The sequence below is a fragment of the Crinia signifera genome, chromosome 2, assembly GCF_055691185.1.
Source record: "Crinia signifera chromosome 2, ASM5569118v1, whole genome shotgun sequence".
Classification (NCBI taxonomy): domain Eukaryota; kingdom Metazoa; phylum Chordata; class Amphibia; order Anura; family Myobatrachidae; genus Crinia; species Crinia signifera.
Window position 1 is genome coordinate 350,938,071 of NC_139218.1, and position 20,339 is coordinate 350,958,409.

The 20,339-nt window shown below is 43.1% G+C and overlaps 1 protein-coding gene across 1 annotated transcript in view; it reads right to left on the bottom strand.

The window, feature by feature from the left end:
* FREM2 (FRAS1 related extracellular matrix 2) overlaps window positions 1-20,339 on the bottom strand; it is a 191,780-nt gene that overhangs the window by 26,649 nt on the left and 144,792 nt on the right. The window contains exons 13-16 of the mRNA XM_083169759.1: window positions 19,629-19,787; window positions 17,548-17,851; window positions 13,749-13,880; window positions 13,145-13,476 (exon numbers count right to left, since the gene is read on the bottom strand). Of these exons, the coding sequence (XP_083025885.1) occupies window positions 13,145-13,476; window positions 13,749-13,880; window positions 17,548-17,851; window positions 19,629-19,787 (927 nt within the window). The remainder of the gene's footprint in view (window positions 1-13,144; window positions 13,477-13,748; window positions 13,881-17,547; window positions 17,852-19,628; window positions 19,788-20,339) is intronic.

Below are 20,339 nucleotides of genomic sequence, written 5' to 3' on the forward strand. Positions count from 1 at the left end.
TCATGGAAGCAGTGTTAATCTGTGGACACGCACAGGGACTTCTTTTACAGTAGAAAGCATTTACACAGAGACAGATTTATGTTGGGCAGAGCTGTGTGGGTTCTATCCCAAAGCTAATACACACGTAGCATCCTTCCCCATCACTAATGTAAGCATTCATATTACATACTTGCCTACCTGACCCTACCTGAAAATGTTCTGTTCCTGGACTTCCCTGAATGTATGATTGCCAGCACCTGTGGTGAAACACCTTTGTTGTCAATTACCTAGCTCACCACAGGAGATGGCAATCATACATTACCAGGGAAGTCCAGGAACAGAGCATTTTCTCCCTGAAGTAGAGGGTCAGGTAGGCAACCCTGATTTATATCATACTTGCCTACCTGACCCTCTCCATGAGGGAGAAAATGCTCTGTCCCTGGACTTCCCTGATAATGTATGATTGCCATCACCTGTGGGGAGCTAGGTAATTGATAAGAAAGGTGTTTCACCACAGGTGATGGTAATCATACATTACCAGGGGAGCCCAGGTACAGAGCATTTTCTTAATCATTGAGAGGGGAAGTAGGCAAAGTATGATTTATATTATCAGGAATATAAACATGTTGCTAAATTAGTTCATATTGATATGATATTAGATATATTGATATTAGATGCACCTAACAAAGTATAAGAGCATTACAATTTAATATGCTTTAGCCCACATGTTCTGAAAATTGGTCCTCAGCATCCCACACAGTGCATGTTTTGCAGGTCTCCTCACAGAATCAAGTGTAATAATTAGCTCCACCTGTGGATCTATTAAAATGTGTCAGTGAGTAATGAGTGCACATGTTGGGTGACCTGGAAAATGTGAACTGTGTGGGGTCCCAAGGACAGAGTTTGAGAACCACTGCTCTAGCCTAAGCTACTAGCAAGCTTTCAATAGCTGTTACTGGTACTCTGGGACGGGTTCCGGATGACAGGGGGGACCCCGATGGTCAGTATCCCGATGTCGGAATCCTGACTGACGGTGCTCCCACAGGGGGTATCCTGACTCACAGGAGCTATTCTCCCTTGTGGGGGTCCAAGACCACCATAGAGGGAGAATAGTACCTGTGGCGAGTAAAGCGAGCCTCCAAGCTCGCAAGGGGCTTCTTTGCGCTCGCCCCCCTGACGAAGCACCGGCAGCCGGGATTCCGCCGTCTGGATACTGACCGTCGGGATCCCCCCTTGTCGGACCACCACACCCCTCTGGGACAGTATGCGAGATTTGCTTTATGAAGATGTTGCTGTATTCTATGTAAGGCAATTTGTAGTAGTAATATTGTGGGTCATTAATATATTTATTGGTGCAATCACCAGGGCTTCATATTCTGTTGTTCAGATATGCTGTCACTGGTAATACCTGCATACTGTATGTTTGTGAATCAAAGGTCAAGTGTAGTTTGGTTTTCAAAGTATGACAACGTACCAATATTGCTAAATGGTAATGCGCATTCTGCAAAGGTTGTATTCGTAAACTAGTAAGAAGGTAGTGAATATTAAGTGTGCACTGCCAGAAATTACATACTGTATGCACCCAAAAGTAAGGCCTCATCTATTCTTCTACTCTCCATCAGACTCACAGGTTTGGGGTGAGCTCCCTCAGCTCTGGGGAAGGTGTACTACCCTCCCACTGTTACTGTAATTTTACTGTGGTGAATTGATCCCACCTGGGCTAGTCAATTAGCAGGACCAAAACCAGGATGGTGGGATTTTTTTCACCTGCAGGAGATAAAAATCCAAATAACAGATTTGATTCTATTTCACGAAAACACATGGATCTGGGAACTTATAGGGGATACTGTGTTAATGAATGAAACAATGGGGGGGGGGGGGGGGGGCGCAATTGAATCGTCCGATAATGAGCATCAAGATCAATTTGGAAAAAATAAAAATAACATTTACCACACCTTATTGAATATCCTCCTTAGTTTAAATGGCTTCAGGTTTAAAGTTTGTAAAATGTTAATCACAAAGGAAGACAAATGATTCAAATACCACAGAAGTGGATAGAATATCAGCTTGTATGAGGCACATGGCGGAAGTCTTGCGTAAACCTGTAGAGCATTTCATGGGTATGCTGTTGACATTCTGATCTGAATAAGGCCCTCAGGGTGGTGGTGTTACGTCCTCTTAGTATGCCATGTGGCCTTTGATCTGCATACAGAGAGGTCGTAATGCCACCATGGTACTGACTTTTCAATATGTAGAACGGAGAACCAAAAAGAACTTTCTTATTCCATATTATCAGAGGTCCCTATTATCTTTGCCTTTGGACATGACATAGAATTGCTGTGCCATCTCTCAAGTAAGTGATCTGCAGGTGGTGGGGAAATAGTAATATCTCATATAAATATCTTTGTTAATGATTAATTGAGACTTTGCAAAAACAAGAGAAATGTAGCTAATGTAGAAGTCAAACACTAAGCAGCAGATGTAATGTCCATTTACTGCAGTGGTCAGGGAACTCGGTCCTCATTACCCCACACAGTGCATGTTTTTCTGGTAACCCAGCAGCTGCACAGGTGTACTAATGACTCACAGACACATTTTATAAGGTCCGCAGGTGGAGTTAATTATTTCACGTGTGATTATGTGAGGAGACCTGCAAAACATGCCCTGCGTGGGGTATTGAGGACCGAGTTCCCTGACCACTGATTTACTGCTTTAACACTGCACTGCTGGGTCACCCCCGGGATTTTGTGCATGGGCTCTACACAGATGTGACCTGGCTGAGACCCTGTCTTGTTGCCATGTTGATGTCGACACCAGAGGCATGTGCTGACCCGACTCTCTCTATGCTGTGAAAGCGAGCCGGTCACATTGAACCAGCTTATCCATTCACAATGCACCGTGAGCCGAGTGTTCAACACCGCTCGTTACCTGTGATGAAATGCTGGGTCGCTGGACCCGGGTTATTTCAACTGGGTGCTTTTATACTGCACAATAACCTGGGATGGTATATGGTCATTAGTTCGACAGTGTCTAGGATGACAGCCAATACGTTGGCCACTATTGGTCGACAGATGGAAGGTCGACACATAAAAAAGGTCAACATGTATTAAGCCGACATGGTCAAAAAGCCTGGAAAAAGGTAGACATGAGTTTTTCATGATTTTTTTTTTTTTCATAAAAAGACTTGTTTATACTTTACCATCCCATAGAGGGAGAATATATGAGTTTGTTGAGTGCAGTGATAGACCTAAAAAAACCCAGAAAACTCATGTCAACCTTTTGCTTGTGTAGACCGTTTGACTATATCGACCTAATGCATATCAACCTTGTTCATGTGTCTACCTTACGATCCACACTCGCTGGGCTATTGCTGGCAGTGTGTAAGGGATATAACTTCACCACAGGCTGAATAACACATCTACCTGTAAGGAAACCTTGAGATAAGAACCTGTCACAGGAAATATCAAACTTTTCATTTGTCAAAGTGTGTAAATACCCCAACACTTTGCACAGGTTTCAGAATACGGGTAGGGGTCATTTCCTGCAGCTGTAACACCTCCCTTCACTAACAGGCCTAACAATCCATGATGTTTATCCAGCAGACACTCTGAGGACAAAGTGCACCATGGTCCGCTCCTGTGCAGATGTGTATTATTGTCACGTGATTCTAGGAATTTTTAGTAGTAGAACATTTTTTTTCAACTGGATCCCAGAATAACGTGTGTTGGCCACAGCAACCAATCAGATTCTAATTGTTATTTTGTCAACCAATCAGATTCTAATTGTTATTTATTAGACTATGGGTCAGATGTCTCCAGCTGTGAAAAGAGTGTAGTGGGACCAATGAAGAAATTGCCCATAGCAACCAATAAGCTTCTACCATTTTACAGAATGTACTCGATAAATGCTTTTTCAAAGCCGATTGGGTCCTATGGGCACTTCCTCCAGTAGCTTACGTCTCTGCTGTTGTCACTGCTATTACTGATTGCTATTAGCAACTTCTCTACTTATATCTCTGTATATGGTTTGATAGATAACCATTTATTAGAAGACCATAACCTTAAGGCAACCTAAAATAAGAATGTAACTAAACTTCTAGGTACATTTCCTATGGCAAATAATGCAGCCAATCAGGGCCAGATTAAGGGCCTACTGGTCCTGGAGCTGATGTGTAAGAGTTGATGCCAATGTCATGTAGGTATGTAGGACACATACACTATAAGCCCCAGTGTCTTCCTAAATACATAAAAGTACAACAATTGCATACATGTGTAAAATAGCAATGTCATTTTATTACTTATGATGTAAGGCCAACCATGTGGCCAGCCCGTGTCTGTCTGGTGATCATCCTGCTGTCATGGTGACGGGCCTATTTTTATGTGGAGGCCTGGAGCTGCAGCTCCATCCGCCCTATTGTTGATTACACCCGATCCTGCCCAATAGGGCCGAGAAATCTGGCCAAATTGGATGCATGTAATGTCCCCATTGGGTCTGATGCGTGCTCCTGTGCGCATAGGACCTGAGCCGGAGGTTGGACCTGCTGCCTGTCTGACCTCTGACTCGGCCCCCTCCCAGTGGGGTCGTATGCGATACATCAAATGAGAAAGGACCACATGCACTGTATCCCATGCGATCCCGCTGCCAGGGAAGGTCCCAGGCGGCTCGGGGGGGTGTCAGATGGCCCATACACCACTGCAATACATCACAGGAGTGTATGGCCGCCTTAAGCTTTTTATTTTACATTCAGATAGAACTGGTTATCAGTGCACTATTTACACAACACAAGAAGGTATCTCCCTTCAAAGGCTGTGAAAGAAAAGAAAACATGGACTCTGGGGTCAGAGGTGAAAGCCACAGAAAGGTTTATTCACAGGCCTCTTACCTGTAAAACTGATGCAAAGAATGCCCCAAAAAAAAAATCAAATACCAACGAGGCTGCATCTCCCAGAAGAGACATGTAGTCTAAACTCATTTTTGAATTAGTTGATGTTAAAAATGACTTGTTTGTTTTAAAAACACAAATGTCTGACAATAATCAAAGTGTAACAACCACAAGTGAAAGCTTAGCTGTAACTTAATACTTAAGGCTATAACAATATGAAAAAGATACTTTCATACTGAGTGCAATATATGTACTGTAGCTAATCTGAACAGGAATGCCCCAATTCTTTATCCGCTAGGGCTGGAAAAGCTGATCATCAGTAGCAAAGTAAATTGCCGGCATCCCGGCTGAAAATAAAGCGCTATATAATGCAAATGTCTTGTGCCCTTTAAATAATGAAGATATAAAACCTGTCCAGGTGCCGTGGGCGTAGCGTGGGCGAGCGCACCGAGCCCGTAGCGTGGGCGAGCGCAGTGAGCCTATGTGACGTGGCTAAGAAATTCATATTTTGCAGCAATCAACATTTTGATCAAAAGTCTAGGAACAACATAACAGTAATGTCAGCACAGGCGACTGTGCGCGCCAGAATGTCAGGCGCACCCAACACTTGAATCCCCTCAATAGAGATGTTAGCCTTTTAATATATGGATATACCACATTTGGGATTATGGACCTTATTCTAGTCCACATTCACAGCTTTGCATGTGCTTTAAACGTGGCATTTGACGCATGACCGCCCGCCCCTCCTCACACGCTGTTTCCCCGCACGCATGCTAATGGAGTTTTACATAAACATCCATTTGCAGCCTTGCGTGCGGAGAGAAAATCATTCAATGGCTGCCGATCATCGAATGATTTGTACAGCGTTCGCAGATGTAAGCTGAGAATCGTGAAATACCATGTGTCTTGGTCTCATGAGATTATGAAATGACTGAGCTAGGGATGGCAATAGACCATGGGTCCTCAAACTGTGGCCCTCCAGATGTTTTGAAACTACAAATCCCAGCATGCCTTGCCACAGTTTTGCTATAAGGGAGTGTTAAAACTGTGGCAAGGCATGCTGGGATTTGTAGTTTCACAACATCTGGAGGGCCGCAGTTTGAGGACCCATGCAATAGACCAATGATGTCTGTAGGATATTAATGGTTGACGGGAAATTTCAGATAGTTTTACAGTAGGAGCACATCTCATATATCTTGCTTAGGCCATGGCTCAGGATGGCTCAGGATGGCTAGCCTATTGTTTTCAGCTGCAATACAATACATAGAACAATAGAGTAGGGGATTAGCAGAGTAATCCAATTACTCACTTAATCCTATTATAGAGATAGATGGCAGTGGCTCCCACTGTACCATCGATGCTACAGTCCTTGATGGATTTTTGTTTTCAATAATATCAGAACATGGGGCCGGTGCACCTGCGAAGCTCCGTCCTCTGGTTCTGATTGGCTGGCATATCATAGAGCAGGGATATCATAGAGCAGGGATGACAATCGGTGGGTCACCAGTTCACCAGTGATGGTGAAACTTGGCACTCCAGTTGTTGTTGAACTATCCCAGCATACCCTGCAACAGTTTTAGCATCACCAAACAGCAAAACTGTAGCATTGCATGCTGGGATGATTAGTTCAAGGTTCTCAATGACTGATATACCATTTATTATAGCCACAGATAGTACACCATCATGATTAATCTGCTGACGGCTACCCCTAGACTGAGCTCCATGGCCAATAAGACATGCCATATGACAGCTGATTTTATTTGCTGCCAGGACTCCATGTCACTGCTGGAACACACTACACGAGTAGCTGACATATTATTTTCTTTTTAACCGATGTTCTCTGATGAACAGATCCACATCACTGCTGATCTGAGTGGAGGAAGGTGGGCTTCACACAATGGGTCACATGTCCTCGCGCATGCCCACTACAAGCCGTGTTAATGTGCAGTAGTTTGATAAATAGGATCTGTATCGGGCCCAGTGGCCACAATGTTTGTTTTTTTGTTATTATAAAAAAATTCAAGCTAAAATGAAACATATGGTGATACTAATCGCTCTCCAGTAACTCCAATACAGGAGAATTACAGCGAGATTGAATTAATTCAGAAATATTTGCCTCTGTGTATCACTCGCGGCTCTGCCCTATCGCTTCGGGAGTGCTGATTGTTCCATGTGTCACTATTGTACATTTACACAATAAATGCTCTGTATGGAAATTTATCAAACATTTAATATGTCCTTTCATAAGTGTCCCAGCCAAACAGAGCCCTGGACACAAACGTCTGGCGCTGTGAAGGCTGAAAGGCTCCGCATGAGATACATAGCTTGCATACCCCGGGGGCACAGTGATATTATGCAGAACAATGCAGTGACCCCAAAGACCCAGAACATATTTTAAATCAGTCTTACTAATGGATTCACTGCATATATCTTACTTATGGTCTGTTGATTAAAAACAATATGTAACCTTTTATGTGTGGCCTGTACATAAACCACATCGGCCTTCTTGTAACATAACACACACATTTATGTCCGTAGTACTGTACATTTGCCTCTGTTTGATGACCCGCAGGGACAGAGATGGCGAGGTGACGCAGGGACAGAGATGGTGGGGTGACGCAGGGACATGCACCTCTATGTCACACTACATGTCACATTCATCCCACCTGCTACCTGTCACATTCATCTGATCCGGCTCCTGTTTACATCAATGGGGGAAGCCCAACCTCCTGACCGCAGCATCCTGTGGTCAGTATGGAGGTTGGACGGGGGTCACACACTGCCTCCGCTGCTGTCTGCTGTACTCTGCAGACAGCAGCGGAGTCAGGGAGGAGGTGAATGGATGTCTGTGTGCGGCATCCATTCACCTCGCAGATGGGGGGGGGGGGGTGTTGCACGGGGGCGTAGGGCAGCCCAGCAGCTTACTTTGGTGCTGGACTTGCCCCCAGGGCGATGATCGGCGGTCCTGGCAGGGGTGATCGCGGTCCCAGCGCTTAGGCACCACAGTGTAAACGGTGCAAATCCCGGATCCGAATTGGCTTGGATCAGTGTTCCAAATGCCATGTCGGATCCGGGTTTTTTGGTGTAAAAGGGGTATAAGTTTGTGTGTGTGTGTTCTGTGTGTGTTGTACTGTTTTTGGGTGTGTGTTGTACTACTTGTAGTGTGTTATGTATGTGTGTGTTGTGTGGCCAATGTGTAAGTGTGTGTGGTGGCCAATGTGTGAGTGTGTGTGGTGTGCTACGTACAGTATATGTCATAGGCGTGCGCAAGGGGGGTGCCGGGGGTGCACAGGCACCTCCTAATGACCCCCAGCACAATTGCAGGCAGCACCTCCTATGACCCCCTCCCCTGGCCAGCTAGCAGTTGCTGCGTTGGGCTGGCCTGGCTGGCTGGGCTCCTTCAGGATTCAGCAGTCAGTACGAGTCTATTCAAAAGGGGGCGGGGCCACGGGGGTCCGTGATTAGGCCACGCCCCCTGTATTTTCCGGTGCCCGGGTGGACTCGTGCAGCAGCTGCAGGCTTAGCTGGCTCCTGGCTGAAGATGTGTGCAGAGACTGGGGACCAGTGAGTAAGTGTGTGTGAGTGTGACATATATTGTGATGGAGTGGGCTGTGTGTGAGAATGTAGTGAGGGGAACAGGGGGCCTAATTCAGGATTGCTCACTAAGCAGCAATCTTTTGCTGCTTAGCAAGCAGAACATCGCCTGCCCAGAGGCGTAACTACTTTTTTTGCGCCCCCCCGTCGGACATTTTGCGGGCCCCCCCGAAATATTAACCTCATTGCCCCCGTCCCCATTGCCGCTGGCGCTTCTGCCTCTAACCCGACACGCAGATCTGTGTCGGGTGACGGGCGGTCCCCGGCTCCGGCACTAATATAATAACAGACACTCGGAAAATGGCTGCCCCCATACAGCATTATGGGGGCAGCCATTTTCCGAATGTCTGTTATTATATTAGCACTGCAGCCGGAGCCGGGGACCGCCCATCACCCGACACAGATCTGCGTGTTAGGTTAGAGGCAGCGGCGCCGGCGGCAATGGGGTAAGGAGGGGGAGGGCAGGAGTCGGGACCAGGTGGTAACTATAGTCCCGCAGACCCCCCAGGCGCCCACACCTGCCTAGCGCCTCCCCGCCACCGCGGGGGCTGCGGGACGATAGTTACGCCACTGCGCCTGCCGAACCCCTGTGTAATGTGAATATGGGTCAGTATGTGCTAATATTATTCACTACGCTCTGTGTAAAGTTAATATGGGTCACTATGTGCTGTGTAATGAGAATATTGGTCACTGCGCACTGTATAATGTAAATATGTGTCACTATGCGCAGTGTAATGTGAATATCGGTCACTATGTGCGAATATTGGTCATTACATGCTGTGTAATGTGAATATCGGTGAATATCGGTCAATATTGGTCACTGCGCACTGTGTAATGTGACTATGGGCCCAAGCGCTGTGTAATGTGACATTTACCGCTGCTCTGCCGGACCGATGATGAGGTGAGTAGAATTAAATTGGGTGAAGAGTGTACAGCGTGTGGGGCCCCCAGCGACATTTATGTGGTAGCATATGTAATAGCCATTACAGTGTGTGATATAATATGTAATGGGTATTATGGTGTGTGGCATAATGTGTAATGGGCATTATGGCACAATGTGTAATGGGCATCACGGTGTGAGGAGTAATGTGTAATGGGCATGGCATAATGTGTAATGGGCATCATGGTGTGAGGCGTAATGGGCATCACGGTATGAGGCATAATGTGTAATGGGCATCACGGTGTGAGGTGTAATGGGCATCATGGTCTGAGTCATAATATGTAAGGGGCATCATGGTGTGAGGTGTAATGGGCATCACAGTGTGAGGTGCAACATGTAATGGGCATCACAGTGTGTGTCACAACATGTAACGGGCAGCACAGTGTGAGGTGTAATGGGCATCACGGTGTGAGGCATAATATGTAATGGGAATTACATTGTTTGGTATGTGTATTGGGAATTACAGTGTGTGGCATAATGTGTATTGGGCATTATGGCATGTGGTATACTATGTAATGGTTGTGTGACTTGTAATAGGCATTATGTTGTAAATTTTTGTCACGCGCCTTCAGCACGCACTGTCCCTATTATCCCTATTTTACAAAAATTTGTCAACCCCTGGCATAATGTGGAATGTCCATTACTGTGTGTGGCATTATGTTTGATGGGCATTATGGTGTGTGGCATTATATGTAATGGGCATTATGCTGGGTAGCATTATGTGGAATGGGCATTACTGTGTGGCATTATGTGTTATAGGCATTATAGTGTGTGGCATTATGTGGAATGGGCATTACGGTGAGTGGCATTATGTGTAATGGGCATTACGGTGAGTGGCATTATGTGTAATGGGCATTACAGTGTGTGGCATTATGTGTAATGGGCATTACTGTGATAGGCATTATGTGTGATAGGCATTATGGTGTGTGGCATTATGTGTAATGGGCATTACGGTGAGTGGCATTATGTGTATGTTCAGAATCCCGACGCCGGAATCCCGACCGGCGAAATGCAGACACATTCTTCCTCCGTGGGTGTCCACGACACCCCTGGAGGGAGAATAAATTAGTGTGCCGAGCGTAGCGAGGCACCGGGCCCGCTGTGTGGCGAGCGCAGCGAGCTCGCAAGGGGGGGGGGGCGATCCACGTCCCCCCCTTGTCGGCATTTCGGCTGTCGGGATTCCGGCGTCGGGATTCTGAACGCCGGGATCCCGACCGCCGGGATTCAATACTGAATCCACATAAATAAGTCACCTTCTATTTAGTTTGAATTGGTGCCCAGTAGGCGGTAATGGACACGCCCAGTAGGCGTGATGTACACACCCTTCCAATGGTGCACCCCCTAATAAAATGGGCTGCGCACGCCTATGGTATATGTGTGTGTAGTGTGCTGTGTTTGCGTATATGGTGTACTGTGTGTGGGTGTATGTGTGTGTACAATGTGTACGTGTGTGTGTGTGTGATGTGTGGTCTATGTATTTCCCCAAGTATTCCCAATTGTTGAAAGCCTTCACCATAATGCTAGAATGTGTTTGCATTCATACTAAATGACAGCAATGAACTCAGGTGTGGTTCCTTTGTCTTCAGTTTCCCAGATCGTCGATTTTTTCCCCAGACCATTAAAAAGGCAAACTGAAACTTGGTGCTTTTTTACATTTCTAAGTGAAATATCCCCAAAACGGCTTCGAGGTGCACACCCCCAGGTCCAGAGGTACATTGTTGCCAAATTTGGCAGCTCTGAGTGCCACGGTGTGCCCGCAATGCAACAGACACACACACACATGCACGCACACACACTCTTCAACTTATTATATATATATATATATATATATATACACTAGTATGCCTGCTCGAAGCAAGTCTGCTACCTTATGATTGCCTCTGTGTTTGTGCATGTGTGAGAGAGAAAGAGATGTAGTTTCACTTGCCGCTAAGAGATGTCAGCATATCAGAGACACACAATCAGACACTAGACATATATATAGATTATACTAGCTACTCCCGCTTGAAGCAAAAGCTTCAAAAGCTAGTCTCTATGTTTCTGTATGTGTGATTGTGCATGTGTGAGAAAGAGATGTAGTTTTGCTCTCTGTTAGCAGATGGCAGTGTTTCAGAGACTCACGGACACTAGACATATATATATATATATATATATATATATATATATATATATATATATATATGTATAAATATAATATATATATATATACACACACAAGGGTGGATCAAGAAGTACCAGTGTTTGAAGACAGGTGGCGTTGCTGAGAAAAGTTGGTATTACTAGTATTGTTGCATTCCTTGACTAGTTTCAAAATGTATTATGTGCCATAGGTGGGAGGGGCCTATATGATAAATAGACATACAGGCAGTGGTTCTTGTCTGTAAAAAACCTTACCTAAAATGACTCCATAATTAAAATACAAATATATTGTGGCTTAGTACAGATCATGTACGCAGCACAGTAAATTTATTTTGATCGTATACTGACCTGTCTATAAAAAGTCCTTTTTATAAACTGCTTTGTGACATTCGGAAAAGATCTAAATCTGACACGGAATTGGCACAGTTCCTTGGCTAGAATCATACCTTTAAATGGGCCTTGCCTTTAATGTATTTCTTCTGAACTTTGCTATGCTGCTAATGATACATTAAGATGCAATCCCCAGGAAACATCAGGGGGTCTTTGATGTTTGTGAGAGTAAATCAGCAACTGCTACCGCAGAGGTCTAATACTCAAGATGAAACCAGAAGGTATTAAAGGGGTTTTCTCCATTAAATATCAATATTACTAAATACTTTTTCTTCCTCCAATAATAGTACCCGAGACACTCCCAATTCCCAATTCTCCCCCAATTTTGGAAGGACAGTCCTGAATCTCGGAACCTCAAAATAGGCAGCTATTATGTGAAGACAGGTGGAGTTTTGCTATCAAGTTGGCATTTTAGGGTGTATGTATGGAGGAAAATGTTTAGTAGGGTCATACATCTGGTACATCTGCCATTCTCCCTCTGCATTGTCCATGTCTTTCTAACACAGGGGAGATCGGATACAGCAGCTGTTCTTATTAAATGCCTGCCATATTGAAAAATTAGTAGAGATGAAGGGGAGTCGTATAAAAGCAAATGAAGGGCCTAATTCAGACTTGATCGCAAATCACATTTTTTTCTCTCAATTGGACAAAACCATGTGCACCGCAAGTGATGCAGATTCAACATGTGCAGAGAGAGAGTTGGATTTGGGTGATTTATTTTGTGCAAGGTAAATGTATTAAAAATAAAAACTAAGAAATCACATGTACATAAGTATTCACAGCCTTTGCTCAATACTACCCCAATCACTCAAGTTTAATGGCGAAACAGCTCTAGGAAGGTTCCTAATTTCTTCCATTTACAGATAACTGAGGCCACTGTCCTCATTGAGACCTTCAAAGCAGCAGACCTGTCTCAAAAGTCTACAGACAATTCCTTTGGCTTCATGCTTTGTTTGTGCTCTGACATGCAAGTGTGGGACCTTATATAGGTGGTCTCGAGCTCGTGGTCTCGAGCATTTCGGAAAAGGGATACCCAACCTGTATTAACTTTTATTGATTCATGAACTTGGAAATGTGAAGCTATGTGAAGGATGACACGACAACATCCTAATGGCTTTAGATTATGAGTGTCGTGCCAATCATGATACCACATATAATTTTTTTGCAACTTATAACTTCTTCAAAACATAAACTTCTAACAATAACTGGAGAATGATTACCTGTCCATCGGTGCCGATTGTGCCGCCACACTCCGTCAGGAGTTCAGACATATCATAGTAGCTGGTGAAGTCCCACAAACAGGCCTCCAGGTTAAGATTTCGGTAGAAACGTAATGTACTGGAGCCTCGGAGCGGTGTGCTGTACTGGTAAGGAGAGGTCTCCCCTATTACATTGGGATTCTTGGTGGCATTTGTTAAAAATCCATAACGAGTCTTTACTTCGCCATAATCCAGAAGATTTGAACATTTGTGGTTTCCCACCCGCGTACCATCAGGACTGAGCGTGAGTTCAAAGTTGGACATTTCTCTTGTTGATACAACTGGCAGCATGCCTAAAACGTAGTGACACTACAATAAGTAACCAAGAAATGACATCTACTAAATTAAACAGAAGAAAAATAATCTGAGAATGGAAAAATGTAACTCGAAATATATGCGATCTTATGGACCCTGTTCAATGGGGACAAAGTCACATGTGTGAAAAAGAGGACCATATTGCAACACTCCTTTAAAGGGGAATGGCCACACCAGCTTGGGGGCACAGCGGCACCTCCAGTATTGCTATACAGTCACATAGTGCATCAGTTTCTTAGCAGCAACTTACCATCCATATGAGGCAGAGTAACAGTGACTTTAATGAGGTTTGGATGGTCTGGGTCATCTGATCCAGTGTATCGCATTTTAGCAGAGAACGGTTCCGCTCCCACTACACCTGACACTCTAGGCTGGCAAAGGCCTATAGAGAAAGAACATAGTTAATTTCATATGCATGCTGTATAATGCAGAATAGAAAAGATGTGAATAAAACCAGCGCTGAATGGTGAATGGGAGAGTTCAATTGGATATGATAAACAGCATAAATCCTACTTTTGAATGTCCCATAGATGTATGCAGGTGGCAGTAACTTGAAAGGCAGGTGGGATCAGAGATATCCCCTAATGACAGACACTTACTTTCAAGTTCTGACCCGCATGCACGTAGCAGTATCTGTACAACTTCAAAAATCCCCACGTCTGTATACAGGCAAATTGGAGTCAGACTTACTTTAGCTTTCTGTCACGCGTGTACGTAACAGGTTCTTTACACCAAACGCTCCACTCCTCTGCTGGTAAAAACGATTTATTCTCTCAGACATACAGGTAAAAGCGGGGGTAATGTACACGGGAACAGGTAGTATGAAGAAAAAGGACACGCTGGGACGGATGTCAGATGAACAGGCGGGCAGCGCTGCAGACGCTGCGGCTTCAGTCCTCTGATCTGTGTCTTTGTCCTTCCTTCAATAGAGTCGGCATCAACGCGTTTCGGAAGATATTTTTCCTTTGTCAAGATATGCCGCTGTGCTTCCCGGGCTTCTTTTAAAGGAAGGCTTGTTGGTCACATGATGTCTATTGACCAATGAGCAAAACCTAGCCCGGCTTGTATTATTTAACACAACTACCTACTCATTAGTATGCTGGATACAATTTAAACAAGCAGGTGAAGTTAATACAATCGTTGTAAAAACAACTAAAATCTCTATTTTAATACATATCATAAAAAACTCAATTTAATACATATCATAAAAAACTTTAAAACATGATAAAAAAAGCATCAGATAACAATTCATTAAATATCGCCTAACTCTCTACAAGCCGGTGTTTGAATGAACTTGCAGGCATTGGAGATAGGGGAAATAAAAACAGAAAAGAATGTGCATGATTAGCGTAAGACCATAAAATCAACATCATAGAAAAGACATCATAAAAACCATTTACATTCAAAATCTAAATTTAACCCATTGGGGGAGAGTGTTCTGAGGTCAAAAATTGTCCTCATCTCTAATCTTGCCAGATCACTCTCCGCATTGCGTGTCCTCCAATTTTTGTTGCATAATTTTATACCGCAAAAAGATTTAAGAAATTTTATATCGCAAACATGCTTCTCCTTAAAGTGCATCGACACACTATGTAGATCATAACCTTTTTTAATGTTACGAGTGTGTTCTGTTAGTCTCTCCTTTAGCATACGGCCAGTACGACCTACATATTGTAACCCGCATACACATTCCAAAAGGTATACTACATTTTTTGACCCACAGGTAATGAAGTCTTTAATTTCATATTCCATGTTAGTAACCTTGGATCTGTAACTGGTTATTTTATAATAAAATAAAATAAAATAACCAGTTACAGATCCAAGGTTACTAACATGGAATATGAAATTAAAGACTTCATTACCTGTGGGTCAAAAAATGTAGTATACCTTTTGGAATGTGTATGCGGGTTACAATATGTAGGTCGTACTGGCCGTATGCTAAAGGAGAGACTAACAGAACACACTCGTAACATTAAAAAAGGTTATGATCTACATAGTGTGTCGATGCACTTTAAGGAGAAGCATGTTTGCGATATAAAATTTCTTAAATCTTTTTGCGGTATAAAATTATGCAACAAAAATTGGAGGACACGCAATGCGGAGAGTGATCTGGCAAGATTAGAGATGAGGACAATTTTTGACCTCAGAACACTCTCCCCCAATGGGTTAAATTTAGATTTTGAATGTAAATGGTTTTTATGATGTCTTTTCTATGATGTTGATTTTATGGTCTTACGCTAATCATGCACATTCTTTTCTGTTTTTATTTCCCCTATCTCCAATGCCTGCAAGTTCATTCAAACACCGGCTTGTAGAGAGTTAGGCGATATTTAATGAATTGTTATCTGATGCTTTTTTTATCATGTTTTAAAGTTTTTTATGATATGTATTAAATTGAGTTTTTTATGATATGTATTAAAATAGAGATTTTAGTTGTTTTTACAACGATTGTATTAACTTCACCTGCTTGTTTAAATTGTATCCAGCATACTAATGAGTAGGTAGTTGTGTTAAATAATACAAGCCGGGCTAGGTTTTGCTCATTGGTCAATAGACATCATGTGACCAACAAGCCTTCCTTTAAAAGAAGCCCGGGAAGCACAGCGGCATATCTTGACAAAGGAAAAATATCTTCCGAAACGCGTTGATGCCGACTCTATTGAAGGAAGGACAAAGACACAGATCAGAGGACTGAAGCCGCAGCGTCTGCAGCGCTGCCCGCCTGTTCATCTGACATCCGTCCCAGCGTGTCCTTTTTCTTCATACTACCTGTTCCCGTGTACATTACCCCCGCTTTTACCTGTATGTCTGAGAGAATAAATCGTTTTTACCAGCAGAGGAGTGGAGCGTTTGGTGTAAAGAACCTGTTACGTACACGCGTGACAGAAAGCTAAAGTAAGTCTGACTCCAATTTGCCTGTATACAGACGTGGGGATTTTTGAAGTTGTACAGATACTGCTACGTGCATGCGGGTCAGAACTTGAAAGTAAGTGTCTGTCATTAGGGGATATCTCTGATCCCACCTGCCTTTCAAGTTACTGCCACCTGCATACATCTATGGGACATTCAAAAGTAGGATTTATGCTGTTTATCATATCCAATTGAACTCTCCCATTCACCATTCAGCGCTGGTTTTATTCACATCTTTTCTATTTTCTACGGTTCCTGAGTTGGGGAAGTTGATGGTCCCCTGAATTTAACCAGCTGCTCGTTATTTAATTAACATCCACATTTGCGCCAGATTAGGAGTATCCTGTTGTTTGCCTATGCTGTATAATGCAGATTGTGTTTGAAGGACATGCATTGCTTGGGTGCAAATAACCAAACATTAATATAGAGAAATCCAATATAGATTTTATTTTATAATACAATTAATTTCATAAACAGTTCATGTAAACTCTGAACACTGGAATTCACATTTTAGTTAGATTATTAATTGAATGGCAATTTAGAAATGAAGTTATGTTTCCAGACATATTGAAATCCTATATAATAAAAGGATAATGTTGCTCCTCATCTCTATGGAAAGAATTCAAGTGTTTTGCATGCTGGCAGCCAGTAGATGGCGCCTGAAGGAGCAATTTAAAAGTTGCTCTGTTCTAGTGTGCCCAGCTGCCCGCACTGACATTACTGTTCTGTTCCATTATTTTGATGGTAACTAGATTAAATAATACTATAAACCATGGTTGCCGACTTTCTGGCTGCTCTCTTCAGGAGAGAGCAGCCAGCTCAGTATGGCAGGGGGGCGGGCCCAAAGCCGGGAGGAAAAAGGGGCGGATCCACGGCTGTGATGAGCCGTTTAGGGGCATGGCTAGAGCGATCGCGTCATTTTAACCCCCACCCGCCGTGCAATGCCGGTATTTTATGCATTGCACTGCGGGGAGTGGGGTTTAAGTGACGTGATCGCGTCATTTGACCCACGGGACCCCCCACGGACCCCCTCTTCCCCGGATGCGTCCTTTCCGGGGGGGCTGGGAGGGGGACCCTGCGGCAACCCTGCTATAAACTTGTTAACTAGAGCTCTCTCTTTCATCCCCATAAATTCTCACCTTCTTCTATGCTTATAGTTACAATTGGACTCAAGAGTTCCAGACCTTCATGGCCATCAGAATTCACAGCGCGCGCAGCACACTGCACCCGGGAGCCTGCATGGAAGTATATAGAATCCAGTGTAATCATTTTTGAAGATGTAAAGAATGTGTCAAAATCAACCTCCCTCATGGGGCTGGTTACTCCATCCTGGCCCCTTGGTGCGCTGACCAGCCAGCGGTAGCGGGTCAGAGTGTCATTAATGTTTTCACTTGTGCATAAAGAGCCAGTTTTGTCGTAATCAGAATATTTAGGGTTGCAAGCCTGTAAAGAAAGAGTGACATGTTCAGAGATATAGGAAATAGAATAAGAATTTGCTTTATGCATTGACTCTTGGGTCAAGAAACTAAAGCCCCATACACACTAAGCGATATTACAAACAATATCGCTCATTCTGGCCCTTCTGAGCGATATTATTTGTAAAATCGTCTAGTGAGTATGCGCTCCCTCGGGTCGTTATCGGTATTCTCCATCATCTGTACATGCAGCTCAGTTTTGAATTTGACATTGATGACTGCATATATGGAGAGGGGACAGGATGACATCACCGAACGATATCATTAACGATTTTCAATTCCATTCTTCAGAGCTACAGTACAGTAGACATTTTTCTTTTCATCTACCAAAATCCTGCTGAATCGGTCTACTCTTGCTGTCTTTCATGAAATGCCACTGGCATTAAAAAGTATATACCAACAAAAGCATAGAGGAGGTGAGTAACAAGAAGGAAATAAAAAATAAATACCTGGAACAAATACGTAGCCTAAACATTTTTATTTTCTAACAGAATGTTAATTTATATTTTTTGTACGTATTATATGTACCTCAACCACGTATTTCTTTAAAAAATATATGGAATTTTCCTTTGCTAAGAAACATTAAATTAGAACCATCCATGTGAGGATTAGTCCCAACCCAGAGTTTTTCGGTTGCCAGCCGCACTCATGACTTTATAGAGTCACCTTAAGCTTTTGTTTGTGTTTCTACTTTTTAAAAAAATTCCCAGTAGGTAGGGAAGGCTGAGCTAGAGTAGGGGAACCAAAAAGGTAGCTTGGATAATGCTATCTGAAGATGGTGTTATTATCACAAGGCTCTGTCCAGTATTTTTTCACAATTTAATGTTAGTAAATTCAGGAAGATTTAATTACTAAAAGACAAAGCAAATTAGTACATTTTGGTGATATTAAAATAATGTTAAAAGGGTATTTGTTTCCTAGAATGGCCACAATCGCGGGCATCGTGTACCTTAAAGTTAAGGTACACGATGCCTGCAATGGACCCGATTTCCTTTGAAATCAGGTCAATTTTACCGCCAAAGGCAAAATCGGGGGCATCGCGTCGGTCGCGGCCATTAACATAGCCCCCGACGCGACCAACGCGATGCCCCCGATTTTGCCATAGGCTTCAATGTTAAAATATTTTTTAACATTGAAATCGGGAGCATCGCGTCGGTCTTGTGCCATTATAATGGCACAAGATGAGATAGACTTGATTAAGTCCATCTCACATAGGAAACAATGTGAAATGGGCCAATATGGACCCTATTCACATTTGATTGAATGTAAAAATCGGGTTGATCGCGTCGCATGCGATGCGACCGACGCAATTTTTCCGACACGACCACCCCGATGCAAATCGGGGTGGCCGTGCTAGGTAACAAGTACCGTTAAAAGTTATGACACCAGACTTTTGTACATTGTTCAAAAATGTATTATATATCAAACACTGTACAATGTTTATTGTATAATACCTCTTTTATGTATACAATGTCTCAATAAAAAGTTTATTTAAAAAAAAAAAAATAATGTTAAAAGAGTGTGTAAACAACCTCTTCACATTATTTTAGTATAGATAATATTGATAAATATGCTCATTAGCACTAACATGATTTATATTTCACAATGGTCTTTCTTTAAAATGATTACGTATTATAGCAGCAAGACTTTTCCATGCATTCACTATTTCACAACTGCAGAAGAAGAGGAAAGCAGACAATTTTCTATAGCAGATTATGTTTCTGAATATCATTAACAGAACTCACTGTTATGCAGGCAACAGGGTAACCCGCAATAGGGTTGGGGTTGTCTTTTGCTCTTGAGGCGTCATCATATATGAACAGAGAGACGACTTGGGGTACCGAGGGGAATGTTACATCCGCCATGCTGTTCATTTCTTCAATGTACACAATGGCTTTGGTCATCTAAAAATTGTAAATCTGACATTGGTAAAACAATATACAGCTATAGAAGAAGCATCTATACACAACTGTCCATGATGTATAATATTTACCCTACATATTAGCACTTGACTAACGCCTGTATCTACCAGCTATAAAATACTTACTCAGAATTATTAAACTATGAATAGTGGTTTCTAACAGGACAGGTCTCTTTAATCTTTTAGCACTGTTTGACCATGCTTGCCCTAGTCCAGTGGTTTCAAACTGGGGGTACTCTGCAGACCAGTTGGGGGTACTTGGAAATAATATTGGCAATGGCGGAAGTCTCCCGAAGGCAGAAGAAGTCTCCCATTGCCATGGAGATGAACCACTTTGAATCACTTCCAGTTCCGTCTTCAGCATCATCAGCATCTCCTCGTGCTTTTGTCCGACCAACAATCACAGGGAGCTACCTGCACTGCTAGCAGACATTAGTGATCATCTGCCCGTTCTGCTAAAAATACTATCTCTTTAAAATCCTTTCTGAACGGAAGATAAATATGTCTGCCTACCATACAGTACTTACTCTTACTG